The following is a 16,579-nucleotide window of genomic DNA, read 5'->3' as shown; positions in this document are numbered from 1 at the left end:
TGCTTCTATTTCTATATGTGTGTTGGTTGCTTGGGTTTTTAGGTTTGCAATTGATTAGAGTGTTTGTTAAAGAAAATAACTTTTGATTTTTTTAGAGCACCAGATTTTTGAATTGGCTTTTCTAGTTTGGCTAATGCGAGATAAGATTTTTGCCTCTATTCTGGTTTCGTTAGGTTTCTTATTTCTTTACTGTTTGCCTAATTCCAGGGATTTGTTTTATGTGATTTAAGACTGAGATTGTATGAGACATTCATCCTTTTGTTATACTGTTTTCTTTTCTTGACATCATTGGTTTCATCTATCTTTTCGAAAAGTGTAGAGGTCATATATAGTGGCATTCAAAATGTATGTTTTATTTCTTAGGTCACTTTCAAAGCTCTTAGTGTCTTGATTTGGTCTATGTGTTTACTTGCTCAGTGGTTACGAGTTTCTTAGAGTTTGGAAGACTGTTCTCTTCTCTGATTGTCAAGGGTTGCTGATGCTTATTCAAACTGTGTTTTTTAGGTGGCTGTTGATGATCTTTTTTGTTTAGTGTCAATTTGCAACAGTGATTACTGCTGTTATTCTTCAATTAGAAAGAAACTCTATGCTTACCAGGTTTTGAAGAGGATGAAGCATTTTTTGCTCTTGAAAGAAAAATACTCTGTAAAATATAAAGAAAAATACTTTGTATTTTTAATGTTAATCCAATGCAATCTTGCATGTGGATCAAAGCCACTGTTGCTGTCATGCATTGCAGTTGCACTGCTTCTCCTAAAAATGACAAGCCTCTTTTAAACCTATCAACTGTTTTTCTGTTTTTGCAATCTTTTATATTAAAATGTTCACAAATCTAACAACCAATTGACATTACCATAACTATTTGTATTGTTTAAGAATCAGTCCGTAACAATGCATGAGCCATTTATCTAGTTTTAAGCTAATATAAGATTTACAAACTAAATCTAGAAGGATAACACTATTTTCAATTGCTTCTGTTCTAATTTAAATTCGACCACTTGTAATTATTATTTTGGTAATTAGGTTTTAGTTTGGTTGAGAAGATTTTCTTGGTTTAGTACATACAACTAAAATAAACTTACAATGTTATTAAAAGCTTGCTTGTTTTTATGTTTCAAAAATATTTTAGAAAAAAATTGAATTTTTTTGTTTACTTCAATTTTTTTTTGATGTTTTCATATCGTTTTGATGTGTTAATATCAAAAATATTTTTTTTTACAAAAAACATATTTCAATATATTTCTAAGCTAAAAACACTTTGAAAATCAACCGCCATCAAAATATCAAACGAGATCAAAGTTAACTATACAACATAGAATACAAAAGAAGTGGCAACAAGATTATTTACAAAAAAAAAATAGAAAAAAAATTCATAAATAATTGTTCAATGTTATAATTGGTTGAATGATCAAAATTTGCAACGTGTACTAGCTTAATCTTAAGTTTGTGAGAAGAAAAATGTATTGTTGATAAATAAAGTTACAACTAGGCATATTCCATCCATTTCTTACTTAGTTTTTTTTTTCCCTAAATAAAGAAGATTACCATGGAACTTGACATTTTGAAGTTTTAATTAAAATTAAGAAACAGATAAATGAGGTCAATATTGGTCATCTCCACAAGAAATATTGGAGTCCTAGTAAAATTATCACAATACTAGAAACATAAATATATTCACCTAACACATATTATGATTTTCTTTCAATGAGCTATGTTAGAGTACTAATAGTTCCAGATTTTTGGTAATCTACAGGTGGATTTTTTTTTATTAAAAAAAGCACGTCTGGAAGTTATTATCAAATTAATTTTAACTTTGGCTTATAAGAGTATTACTTTTTTTTTTCTTATGATAAATTAGTTATTATTAAATTAATCAGAAATAAATAAGTTTTTTCTTATCTTAATTGTACAATAAAACAACTAAAATATCATTAAAAGAAAAAAAAACTAAAACTAACCTCAATGAATATTTTTATATCTTCATAATATTTTATAGTTATTATAATACCAGTTGAGAGACAATTTAATATTTGATCAATTATAAAAAATAACAAACAATTAAAAAGTACTATAAAATAACCAAAATAAAAAGTTAATACGATTTTTTTTAAAGGGTTTTATAATTCTCTTTATTTTTTATTGGGTTATTTCAATCTCATTATCTGGGTCATGAGTTTGGTACGATATCTCGGGTTAGCTCAACCCTGATTACTAGAGTTACGTGCTTGCCATGTTGAGTTAACCAGTACCAGTTTTTTATATCAATTTTTTATTCTTTCATATTTAATGGGTTGTGAATTGAGATATATTATTTGTTTTTTTTTAAAAAATATTTTTTTCAAATTATCTTAATCATTTTTTTAAAAATAATTTAATTAATCTATTTTTATTTTTTATTTATTTTTTATCTAATTAAAATAAAATCAACTTATTTAACTAGTAAATTTTATAACTAGAATCATATATTTTTATTTCCTTTTAGAAACATTCTTGTGGCAGTCGGATATTATTTTTGTAATCGTAAAAAAAAATATAATTTAGCCCTGCGGTGAAGTACGATCACCGAGACTATTAGAGACTATTATACTACAAATTTGAAGATACTACAAATTTCAAGATAGTACTGTATAGACTCCCAGCATTATTATTTTGACCTTTTACAATTGACTATTATAATACAAATTTCAAGATAGTACTGTATAGAGTCCATGGACTCCCAGCATTCTTATTTTGACCTTTTACTATCTGTCTAATTTTATAAAAACTGCATTACATGAATCATCATATAATCCAAAACTTAAAAAAAAGAAAGAAATCAATAATCTAAATCTGAAAAATGAACATATATCCGATCTGTATCAATTAAATAACAAAAGAATGGCTTGAAAACTACAGTAATTGCGGGCACCATGAACAAATTAATGAACCCGCCGGCAGCCAATTATGTGGATGAACAATCAAGCTGCTAAACACACGAGTCAATGATGGGTGCCGGTGGTATACTTGTTTCCACAGCAAGGGCTAGGACCCGCCTTAATTCCTCCGACTGTCTGGCTGTTGGTAAACTCGTGTCCAACGCCGGGACTTGGGCCTGATTGCTTGATTTCTCCCAGTGATAGCCCGTCAAAGAAACTCTCAATAGCTCTGCTAGTTGCAGAGTTTCCTGAGTTCAAGATGTTGAAGGGACGGGCTTCAGTCTCAATGAAGAAAAGGGAGTTTACCATAAGAAAAACTAGCACAAAGAAGCTGAGAGATTTGAGCATTGTTGCCATGTTAATGTGGAAAATAAACGAATGGTGTAAAGGTAGTAGAGGGCTGATGCTATGGTTGGATCGAGGAAGAAGAAAGAGAGATAATGAGGCGTGGAGGAGTCGACTTGCTATTAATTTATAGTGTGTAAGCTACCTTGTGAGACAAGCTTTCTTTGACCAGAAATTTGAGCACTCAAACTATTCATACAAACGTGAGACTAAAGGGTGAGGGCCAAGCTAGGAAGCAGCGAGGGGGGTTCTGTACGTATTCTTGGGCTTCAAGGGAATTCAGTAATTGATTAGGCATGATAGTCCAAATTGGAAGGTGTAGAATAGAAAATATATATTAATGGTGGAATATTTTTGAAGCTGATTCCTAGTATATTAATCAGCAATATGTTTTGGCCGCCCAACATTTCGGAAATTTCTCTAGATCAAAGAGCTAGATTGGAGACCAAACACCATGAATATACGCAGCAGTTTTTGAATTCCAATGGATCTGGTGACTGCATGGAATGTGAAGTATGCATGGTTGTGATCTGGTCAACTTTCAATGGTTATATCTAGTCCAACTGATCAACGGAGCAATAGAATGGTTTCGCATTTATAATCTAGTATTGGGTTGATATTTTTTAAAAATATTTTTTATTTAAAAATATATTAAAATAATTTTTAAAATTTTTTATTTTTTATATCAGCACATAAAATAATTAAAAAATATAAAAAATAATGTTTTTCAAGACAAATACATTTTTGAAACACACTTAAATGTAGTTAGAAACGTAATACCAAACAACCACCAAGTCTTATATTTTTTGTTGAATTAGAGTGCATATCCATTTCTTGAGTCTGCATTTTTAATTAACAATAAATTAATTAGCTGATTAAAAAGAATAAATATTAACAAATATCCATTTGAATTTAAGAAATAAGATTATATATTATGTAAAATCAAAAAATGATAAAATAAATTGAAATAATGTAAAATCATGATTATACTGCTGATTTTATATTTTTAGAATAACTCTAAATTTTCAATTCTTATCTTTCTCTTTACATACCCTTGTGTTTATTCACTAATGCATAAGCCTCATAAGCTCTTGTATCCATGGATTCTTTCTTTAATCAATAGTGAAGGAAGAAAGAAATATAATCATGTTTAAACTCTTTTTAACAAATAAAAAATTATCTATAATGGGACTTTGGAATTTCTTATTGTATAAGAATATTTTTACGGACAAGAGTGATACTCTATACTCTGAAGTTTGATTGACCATGTGTATTTGCCTAAATACCATAGTCTTTCAAACAAGCTTAAAACATTATGATTTTTTTTTTATAGAAAATCTCATAACTTGTCTAATATATGATCTAATAAAGAACCAAACTTCAAAAAAAAAAAGTCTTACTTTGAATTATTTGATTAATTCATTTTAATTTATACAAAGCTTACAATTCTTTATTAATCCACTTGCTGAGATTCATGATGTGTAACAAACAATATCTGAAACTTATGAAAGTATAACAATATCTGAAACTTATGAAAGTATAACAATATCTAAAATAAAGCATAAAAATATTTAAAAGTGATGTATTATTCATTACGGAAAAAAATATAATATAATCTAAAATACTACAAATGATCATGGATTTTGAGGGAGCATTGGAATTGGTGTTAGCCAACAAGGGAGCATTGGAATTGGTGTTAGCCAACAAGGGAGCATAGTTCTAAAAACATGGTTGTTTTTAATGTTTTTTTTCTTGGACGCAGAGTCTCACCAACCATTTCCAACTTTTTCTCTTGGATCTTACAAGGTAGGATTTTACCATGCAAGAACAAGTACACCATACCTTTATTGATGAAATTGCGTATTGTTTGTATGAACCATGTATGAAAAATATATGGTTATAATGTACACAAGGGAAAATAGTAAAGTAAAAAGAGAAAACATAAAAACCCCTTCTTTGAAAAAAATGATGGTCTTAGATCTCAATGGCATATACAAGAAAATGATGGTCTTAGATCTCAATAGCATATACAATAAAATAAACACATAAGTAAATAAGATTTCAATTATCAAATGCAAATAATGAGATTCTTGATTTTTATCACTTCTTTAAAGCAAGACAAAATGCCGAACTTGATGGAATTGGACAACCATCCTTCCAAGATTTTTATTTATGTATATACATATATATAACATGCAACATGTCATCATATAAGAAAAATCATGTATATGAAAATACTATAAGGAAAAATATTTTTTCAGATGGCCTATCAATAATGAAAAACTAAGGGTGAATCAACACAAGATTTAGAAAAAAAGATCGGTACAATGAAGCACTCATGGGTGAACTGATTAGAAAACACAATTTTTGAAAAGATTGGTTAAAAACAAATCTCTCATGAGGGAACCGATGAGAAAAGAAGGCGTTGAGGCAAATTGGTCAAAACAAACCACTTATAGTGAACCAATTTGAGCACAAGATTTTAAAAAGGATTGGTTAAAATGAATCGCTCATGGGTGAACTGATCATAAAATACAAGGTTATGAAATCAAATGATCAAAATAAACCACTCACAAGTGGACCAATTGAACATAAGATTTTAATAAAGAATCAGTTGAAAATGAACCACTTATGGGTGAATCGATCAGAAAACACAAGTTTTGGAATCAACTGATCAAAATGAACCACTCATAGAAGGACCAATTAAACATAAAATATTAAAAAAGAATTGGTTGAAAACAAACCGCTCATGGATGAACTGATTAGAAAACACAAGGTTTTGAAATCAATTTAACAATCCTCGAAATTCATCTCATGTCATTGGTTAAGGCGCAAAAATAACCATGCAATTGATATTCATCAAGTTATCTCTTATAGAAAAATTAAACCATACAATCAAAATCATAATACAAAGTTCTAGATTTTATTTGACAACAAAATTCATGAAAATACATCGTACATAATCAATCAAGAAATCAATAGGCAATTATGCATGACAACAATTAATCAAATAATCAATCACACAAATCAACTATCGATGAATCATTCAAGCATCAATTATGTCATGACATGCACAACGTCGGTTGACGTATTTGCCTCTTGAGAAATGGTGACAAGAGGGTTTTGGGTTTAATCATAAAATTATAATTATAAGGTTTAGGAGTCGCCACCTAGTGTTATGATCAATAGAAAACCTAATGGTCTGCGAGAGTTCGGGTAAAGCACTGGTTGTGCAAGGGGAAGACGCAATACTCCTAATGCACCCTATCTAAGATAAGTTGCATTATTGTTTAATTAGTATTCTAAGTTGCGTTTCTATCCATTGGTTTTATCTAAATTTCAAGGCAGATCTCTTTTCGTGAAGAAGTCTCTATCTTATTGGGTTAAATCTTAACCATTCTAAAGGCCAAACTTATTTATTTTTTGGATATAGCTAAGTCTTAGCATTCTGAATGACAAACTAATTATAATGAAATTTTTTATATTTTGACCAAACCCTAATGGATAAACATAAATTAGTTGTGATATCCATTTTGTATTTTTTAAAATATTATAAAAATAATTTCATCTTCATTTAAAAATTATACATGAAAAACTTTTAAGATTTAGCTGTATGCACAAAGACAAAACATATTTTTGTGTTTTGGAAATAGGAAATGAATTACTTTTTTTTTAATTTTTGATTTTTTCTAAAAAGTTTAGAAGAAAAACAATTATTTTTAATATCGGGTCTATATCTTATATTGTAAGTTTACAACCTGATATTATGTAAAATAGTTGGGAAAACATATGAGAGACCCACAAATATTTTTAAAATTCCCTTTATGAAATTTTTAATTTTAAAAAATATTTTCATATTATTTATTTATTAATTGGGTTGGACCTGACTCAGCTATCTGGGCCGGACCCGGTCAGGTTGGGCCGACGAATGGCCTAACAAACCCCTTTCTCTCTCTCTCTCTCTATATATATATATATATATATATATATATATATATATATATATATATATATATATGTTGGTGGCTATAAAGTATGGCTGGTGGCTCACAGTGGCACAGAGATGGCATTAGTGGAAAAATTAAGTTGTCGAGGTTGTTGTTGAAAGAAGAAGTCGATGTTGACGTTGGTTTTACAGTTGATGGAGAGAAGATGAGTTGGTGGAGTATGTTGGGCCATTGATGGTCATAACATAGGTGAGGTCGTAGTGAATGAAGAAGTCAAGGTCACGATAGCAGAGAAGAAAAAAAACGATAATGACAGATAAAAAAATTAGGGAGGAGGTGATTTTTTGCCAACTTTGGACTTTTATTTCTTGTTTATCAATGCCTGGAATGTACCCCAATATTTTAGGGGTGGAAGAGAGATATTTTGTCTTTATGAGGGACATATCTTGGCCTTTAATTGAACTGAGAAAGATCTCAACCGTTGGCTCAAGGGTGCAATCATGGACTGTGAAAATCAGCGGCTAAAAGGTGGTCGGGTTGGCCATTTTGGGGCAATGTCGCGTCAGTTGTAGGGGTAATTGGCTTGCAAGACTTGCTCTAGGGTGCAGTACAATGTTAGACCATTATGGTGGTGTATAATTTGCCCGATTTAGTGGGGAGAAGAAACATTCAATGCCCTTGAAAAGTAGTTATCCGAACTTCGTTTTCATGCAAAAAGATAAAAATGATGAACATTAACTAGATGATGCATCATCTGTTTTTTTATGGTACCGTTTGGTCAAAATGATGTCGTTTTCGTCAAAACATGTCATTTCATTTAAATGAAACAATGCCGTTTTGGCTTTTAGGGTTTTAATTTAGAGATATGACTAAAGTTCAATTTAGTCCTTCGACTTTTAATTTCTTTTAATTGCACTCTTAATTAACCCCAAAGTTTTGATTTAATACAATTTTACCTCTGCTAAATTTCAATATCAGCCTTGAATTTTAGCGTATTTTTCAAAAAGGTCATTGTTTTTGGATTTTGCAAATTAACTTTCAATTGAATATTAAACTTTCAAATTTCTTCAATTTAACATCTAATTGACTCTAAAATTTGTTTTTCTTGCAATTTTACCCTTGATTTCAATCAATTGACTTTGTAAAAATTAAGTTTAATCCTTTAAAATTCTAATCTTCTCACTTAAGCCCAAATTGGGCTCTCAAACTTAATTTTTCACCAAATAAGTCTTTAATAAAATTAATTTGATATTTTTTAAGTATAATTAAGTCCTTGCACTTAATTAAATCATTTAATTTTACCCAAATTAATTCTTAAACATAATTAAACTTTTAATTTGGACTATGATTAAATAAAATTGACATATTAAAAATATAATTATGTTTTTGGACTTAATTTTTATATAGATTCATTAAAAAATTATTTAATTTGACATTGAATCTGCATTGTTTCTCTAGTCTTAGGTACAATAGGGTATGATTAGACTCTAAATTTTGTCCAAAACTCCAACTTGATTCTTCTATGTATATCTGGAACCTTCCTCAGCCAGCTTTTGCCAAATTGCCGGTCTTTTTATTATTATTGCTTTTGTTTTTTTGTTTTTAGTTTTTACAAAGAAAAAGGTAAATTTTATAAAATAACCAAAAAATAAATTATGATAAATTTGATAAACACTAGGATCAACACTCATTTTGAATACTCCTCATAAATCAATTTATAATAAGCTCATCATGAAACAATGATATAATCCTTGTCTCTCCTCAAAATTACATAAGGATCTTAAACTTCGTAGGTTTAGTATACCGTGAATACTTCATTCAATCAAATATATATAAAAAAAACATGCATATATAATTATTTTTAATCTCAAATAAATTAAATTAAAATTCAGCTTTGATAAATTATTGGAATGCCTTTAGTTGAGGTGAAATTATTGTTTCTTCCTGGTTAGATGGTGAAATTACAATTCTACCACTGCATTTTCCACTCGGTGCATTCATATCATGTGCCATCGTTGTTGGTGGCTTGGTATCAATTCTGATGAGATGTCGACACGTTAAACTGTCCACTAACAAGCTCTCAATCTCATTCCTCCACTAATGGTTTCATAGCCAACCAAGGAGGGAGATCGACAACGACAGTTTCGTTTGGCCGATTCGGGTTCTTTTGTTTTTTGCCTCTGCTAACGGCGACGCCGACAATATTAAGACCTTGGGTTTTGGTCCGGGAGAGGAGACGAATCCACAACTATACTTTATTTGGGGTTGATTGGATATGGGTGAACTTATTTTAAGTTTCTAAATCAACGGTTAAGATTCATTGGGTATTCCAGGATGAACGACCAAATTGTTTTTTGCTTTTTTTTTTAACAACATAGATCTCTTTTTTAATTTTTTTCAACGGCCTATATATCCTTTTTCTTTCTCTTTTTTTTTTTTTTATAGTTTTGAAACCCGGCCCAACCCGATTGGTTGACTCAAGATCTGGTCAATCCGGGATTGGAACCAAGCCGGGTTGAAAAAAAAATAATAATAATAATTCGATGTGACCCGGTAAAAACCGGTCAAAAATCAGGTTGCAACTCATTGATTTGTTTTTTTTACTAAAACGATGTCATTTTAATTTTAAAAACAAAAAAAATAACCCGATCAAAATTCAAAACCCAAGGCTTGGACCAGACCAAATCTAAAAAATATGTTTTTTTCAACTACCTATATCTCTCTTCTTTTCTTTAGAGAAAAAAAAAACATAGAATTGAAGACGGTTTTTTTTTTTTTGAAGATTTGGCATACTCTTCAAACTTTCCAAACTTCCTTCCCAAATGCAGACTGATGGAATGGGACTTACACTGCCTAATTCACGTGGTCTGTCATTATTTATTCAATTATATATATATATATATATATATATAAAGTTAAAATAAGTGTAAAATATTTTTTTGACCATCAAAAATTATTTTTTACTCTAAAAAGTATTCTGAAATAATAAATTTAACTCCGGTAAATTACTTTCACCAGTTTTGACATGGCAAATTTGATTTTGATTGTAAAATGATGGTTTTGATCAATTTTGACGGGAATTAAACTTGATTTTGATAGTAAAATAATAAATTTCTTGATAAACTGATTTTGACGATGTGATCAACTTGGTTTTAACAGTAAAACAATGGTTTTAGTTTTTTCTTTGAAAAATTTCTTCTTACGAGAAAAAATCATATATAATATTATTTCTAGTAGAAGAAGTAATATCCTATGTTACTACCATCTATAGAGCATAAAAGATGTAGTGATAAGATCATATTTTTCCATATTTGTCTGCAAGATTGACACAATACCAAATACTTCTAATGTATATCTCAATTTTGTCTTTCCATAATAGAGAAGTAATATCCTATTTTACTACCATTTATAGAGCATGAAAAGATATAGTGATAAGGTCATATTCTCCGTCTCCATGGAAAAACTTATGGTTTAGTGATAAGGTAATATTTTTCCATCTTTGTCTGCAAGATTGCTGTCTTTAAAGTTTCTCCAGTTAGTGGTATAAAAGAGAATTAGGAGTTAATGATTCAGAATATGAAAATCTTCTTTGAAGGTTTGAGATTTAAGTTTGTTTCTCCCACAGGCCAGAAAAGCAATGTGTGTTGAAGATCAAGTGCATGTTCTAGTGGTTACAATGGCATGGCAAGGTCATATAAACCCTATGCTCAAGCTTGCGAAACGCCTTGTATCAAAGGGTGTTCATGTTACTATAGCCACTACTGAGGGTACTCGTTACCTCGCGACGCAAAAACCCAACATCCCTACCTCCTTTACCACCGCCGAAAACACCACAGTCAGAACCCCACAAATCAGTCTTGAGTTCTTCTCTGATGGCCTTGACCTAGAATTTGATCGCTTGAAATATTTCGACTCCTATATTGAATCCCTGGAGACAGTGGGATACATAAATCTCTCCAATCTAATACAAGATTTCACAAACGATGGTAAGAAATTTTCTTGCATTATTAGCAACCCGTTTATGCCATGGGTTCCAAAAATTGCTACTCAATATGGCATTCCTTGCGCAGTACTTTGGATCCAAGCCTGCACTGTCTACTCTATTTACTACCATTACTTTAAGAATCCTAACTCATTTCCAACTCTAATAGGCCCACATGAGTTTATAGAATTGCCTGGGATGCCAAAATTACAGGTAAAGGATTTTCCTTCTTTTATCCTCCCTTCATGTTCTCACCCCATCCAAAAACTAGTTTCAAGTTTCATTCAAAACTTGGATGAGGTAAAATGGGTTCTGGGAAATTCTTTTGACGAACTTGAGGAGGAAGTTATTAAGTCCATGGCTTCACTCCATCCAATTTGTCCAATCGGTCCCTTGGTTTCATCATCTCTATTAGGACAAGAAGAGAGCATTAATGGCAGTGTTGATATGTGGATGCCTGAAGATTCATGCATTGAATGGTTGGACAAAAAACCACCTTCTTCAGTTGTTTACATTTCTTTCGGTAGTGTAGCGTCATTTTCGCAAAAACAAATTGACAACATAGCCATGGGATTGAAGAATAGCAATCGACCATTTCTTTGGGTGATTAAACCTCCGGAAAAATGCTTAGAAAACACAGGTGGTGAATTGTCATATGATTTTCTTAAGGAGACCGAGGGAAGAGGTTTAGTAGTGGCATGGTGCCCTCAAGAGAAGGTGCTCATGCACCAAGCTGTGGCTTGCTTTATCACTCATTGTGGGTGGAACTCGACGCTAGAGACAATGGTTGCTGGGGTTCCTGTAATTGCTTATCCTGATTGGACAGATCAACCAACAGTTGCAAAACTTGTAACTAGCATGTTTAATGTGGGCGTGAGGTTGGAAGTTGAGAACGGAGTTGCAAGCTCAGAGGAGATAGAAAGGTGCATCATGGAGGTCACAGACGGACCGGAAGCTGCTAAGATACAGAAAAGGGCTTTGGAGTTGAAGGAGGCTGCGAAGAAAGCAGTTGCAGATGGTGGCTCTTCTGATGCAAATATAGATCAATTTATTAGGGAGTTCATTGAAAAGTAATAATAGGATGTCCTTATTTTGTTTTAATAACTATGTGGTTTTAGTTCCATATTTAAAATGTAGTTTCATTTACTAGGTGTGCTTTTTTTTTTTTTAATTATACCTTCGTTCTTTATTTTAAATTTCAAGAAAACATTAATGTTTTTTATATTTCCTTGTTCATGTTATATTAATATTAAAGAAATGTTCGTCTAAGATATCATATTTTATAACCTTTTTCCTAAGATATTATTAATTAATTAATTATCATAATTAGTGAGAGGCTAATAAACATTAATCTTTAGAATTGATGATAATAAAAAAATATTAATAATTGTTAATGTGTTTTTTTAATACCCTTGAAGCATAATAATTTCACTGTGGCTTAAAAGAAAAGTCGAAACCGAGAGAGCGTTTGGAAATGTGTTGGTATCCGTATTTTTTAAAAATTTAAATTTTATTTTTGTTAAAAATTAATTTTTTTATATTTTAAATCGTTTTGATGTGTTGATTTTAAAAATAATTTTTAAAAAAATAAAAAAAATCATTTTGATGCATTTCGGCATGAAAAATATTTTGAAAAGCAACCATAACCATACTTTCAAACACGCTGTAGAACGCCTTAAGAAAAAACAAGATGCACAACTTATATGAGAATTTTTCCACACAATACCATAATTGAAAAGGGGAAAAAAAATCAGATAAAGGAAACGAAAGATATTTACATGGAAGCTGTCCAATATATAACAGGAATAATCTCACAGGAATGGTTGTAAAACTGTATTCTTTCATATTATTTATTTAGTAGAATAGGAATATTTTTTTCTCAATAGTTAAATGGTTCAAAGACACCATTAGCGGGATCCCTATCCCTATAATTTGGAAAAGGATTTCATCCAGATGGCACATGTTAGTTATTCGAATTTGATTTACAGAAAAAAAAATTGTTCAAAATTTCTCTTAAATGTTTTTTTTTAATCTATCAAATATTAGCGTGGTTTCATTTTATCCATAAAAACAAAGAAAAATGATAAATTGGAAACAATAGACAGCAAAAATAAACTATAATGTAACTTATAATTTAATATTAAATTTATATTGTATGAACATTAAAGTTTCTATAATACTAGTTAGGGTGCTCATTCTCTATCACGAGTTGGACTAAAAGATTTTTTAACATAAAAAAAATATGTAGATATTTTTAATATATTTTTTAGCACCAATTGTTTTTCTAATTACGAACTAAAAAGTTGATAACGTGTATAATAAAATAGATAAAAAATATGATACGCAAATAAATAATACTTTAATTTGATTTAATCATGGTCCAAATTAAATTTTAATCATATTTAAAAATTAACTTGGGCCCAATTAAAGGATTTAATTAGATGCAAAAACTTAATTATTCTTTAAATGAGTCAAATTAATTTTATTAGGGGTTTAATTGCTGAAAAATTAAGTTTTAGAACCCAATTTAGGCTTAATTGAGAAAATGAAAAATTTAGGAGACCAAATTTAATTTTTATCAAGTCAATTGATTCAAATTAGGGGTATAATTTCAAGAAAATCAAAGTTTTGGGGTCAATTAAGGGTTAAATTGAACAAATTCACGACCAATGACCATTTTGCAAAAGATGTTAAACTATGAGGACTCAATTGATTGAAATCAAGGGTGAACTTGAAAAAAAAATTGAAAGTTTATTGATTAATTGATGGTCAAATTGCATAAATCCAAGATCAAGGAACAAAATGAAAAAGGCGCTGAAATCTAGGGATAATGTTGAAGTTTGACAGGGGCAAAATTGCATAAAACTAAAAGTTTAAGATCAATTAGGAGTGCAATTGAAAGAAATTAAAAGAAGGATGATCAAATTAAACATTGACCAAATTCATAAATTAAAACCAAAATGGCACCGTTGTGAATAGTAAAAAAAAGACTAGACGATGCGACGTCTGGTAACTGTTCATCTTTTTCAATATTTTTCATGAAAAAGCTGTTTGAGTGACTTTTCCAAAGTGGTCAACCTGACTATCCCTTTTCTGCAGTAACTCTTCTAGGCCATGATGGCAACTTTGAGTCAACGGTTGAGATCCTTTTAAGTCAAATCAAGGGTTAAAATTTGGCATCATTAAAAAAAAAATATCTATTTGGATACGTTGGGTGCACCACTTTTATTTGCAAGACACCAACATCTGGATAGTCCCCTTGCAACAAACCTCCTCCCCTTTATGGAAATCTTTCATTAAACTATGTGACTGTCTCCTTGATGACTGTGGGGGGCAGCCAGTAGTTATCTCCATGCTGCAAAGTTGGGGTAATACCGCAAAGCTTTTTTCGGCTAATGCTTATGAATACTTGAGAACCAAAGGAACCCCGGTCTCTTGGGCGCATGTGGTTTGGGAGTCCTGGTGTCTTCCACGACATAGTTTTATCCTGTGGCTTGCCTTGCTTCAGCGGCTGCGAACAAAAGACAGACTGCATTTCATTGATCATGAAGAGAGTCATGGCCACCTGTTTTTTGCCTGCAGCTGGACCTCCATATTGTAGATGAAAGTCAAATCCTAGCTTAGACTAAACAGAGGCATGACCACCATCAACAGTGCAGTTCGGGGCCTTCATTTCAAGGGGAAAACTGCTGTCACTAGAATGAAAAGAGTATCCCTCAGCATTGTTGTTTACTTGATATGGGAAGAAAGGAACAGAAGGGTTTTTGAAAATTCCTACTCCCTTATAGAGCTTATATTTCGACGGTTCCAAGTGTTATTCTACATGATATTACGCTTTCATCAGCGTGATCTCCCCATTCCTAATTGACTGTTTTGCTGATCGTTATGGTGATGCTATCATTTGGTTTGTATTAAGATGGGCTGCTTTGGTTTTTGGTTGATACTACAACTCCTATTGAGTTCTTGTCTTGTTGCTTTCACGTGCATGGTTACACTGGCCCTTTGCTGCCTGATTGGCTGCATTTCCACGTATCTTCATGGAAGGGATCACGACTTACTGTTGCTCTCTTTGGCTGATCTTTGTTTTGTGTCGTTGCATGGCTGGTTTGCCTCTCCATGTCTCTGCCTGGCATGTTAAATGACGAAAGGCTGCATCTCCTCAGCTGCATGGAATGATCTGCTATCCTCTGATTGGCTGCATCTCCTTAGCCTCTGCATGGCTATCTTGGTGGAAGAGCCTCTGCATAGCGGTCTTGGTTTCTTTACCTGGTGGTGTTGGGATTGCTCTGTTCTGCATGGTGCTTCCACGTCTCTTCATCAAGGAGTCAACGTTGGCTGCTGCTCTTGGCTGGTTGAGAGGTGGACGTGCATGGTTCCTCGTTTCTGCATGGTCCCTGCATGGTCTTTCATTTAATTTTGCTGGGTGGGAGCTTCTGATTGGCTATGGATTGTTCTTTGAATGTCATGATGAAAGGGCTCTGCATACACTTGTATGTGGCCTTATTTGCTTGGTAATTCTGCTGTTGGCCGGTTTTATTGACACCGGTCCTGTGCTTCTTGGCTGCTCTTTAGCCATCTGTCTCTATTCTCTTGTGTTCACTATTCCTTGTATCTATATGGATGAGCTGTTGCCACATGTTCTTGGTTGCTACTGGTGTTTTAATGTGTTCTAGCTGGTTCCTGGTTGGGCTGTCTCTATCTCTGCAAGGATGGTCTTCTACGTCTCTGCATGGATGGGCATGCTTTGCATGGATGGCTGGTAACTGTCTCTACATGGATGGCCCAACGTTCATCGCCCCTGGATTTTCTGCATGGCTTTTTATTGTGCTCATCGGGTTGTCTGCACAAGCTTCTGGCTCCAGCCTCCCCTGTTAAGAGTTTCCTTCATCCTTTCATCCCGTAGCTGTGGCTGATTCATCCTCTAGCTGTGGCTGATTCATCCTCGTCAGCTTTTGCTTGTCTTGTTTTGTGTTAGGTTGGGAACCTTATATGCTTTGGTTCCTCTTATAACCATTGATGGTTTTTTCACTGTTATTATTTTTTCAGTGGTTTGCTATTGTGGTTTCTTAGGGAGCCTGTTCCCTTTGCCAGATTATATATGTCCTTTGTATTGCTGGTCTCCAGCTTGTACTGCAAGCTTGGCTTGCTATTTTTAATCTATACATTTTTTACATTTGATAAAAAAAAGAGAGAGAGTTAGATTTCATGATCTGAGGGAGGAAGAAATCAGAGGCCAAAATTTAACAAAAACCAGCCTCTACCTCTGTTTTTTATTCCCAACATCTTCTTTCCCTTTCTGCCACTACCATCACCTCTTGCATCTACCAAAGACAACCACCAACAGACCAACTCCTTCCCCAACAACTTTATGATCGATAGCTCCTCCTTCA

The 16,579-nt window shown here is 32.1% G+C and overlaps 1 protein-coding gene across 1 annotated transcript; it reads left to right on the top strand.

Moving 5' to 3' along the window:
- Positions 1-10,844: 10,844 nt before the first annotated feature.
- On the top strand, positions 10,845-12,521 carry LOC133672846 (UDP-glycosyltransferase 84B1-like). The gene has a single exon (XM_062093385.1). The coding sequence runs from the start codon at positions 10,845-10,847 to the stop codon at positions 12,261-12,263; it is 1,419 nt and encodes a 472-aa protein (XP_061949369.1). The 3' UTR covers positions 12,264-12,521.
- The last annotated feature ends 4,058 nt before the right edge of the window (positions 12,522-16,579 follow it).

The sequence above is a fragment of the Populus nigra genome, chromosome 14, assembly GCF_951802175.1.
Source record: "Populus nigra chromosome 14, ddPopNigr1.1, whole genome shotgun sequence".
In the NCBI taxonomy this organism is placed as follows: Eukaryota; Viridiplantae; Streptophyta; class Magnoliopsida; order Malpighiales; family Salicaceae; genus Populus; species Populus nigra.
This window is presented reverse-complemented; position numbering and strand designations above follow the sequence as displayed.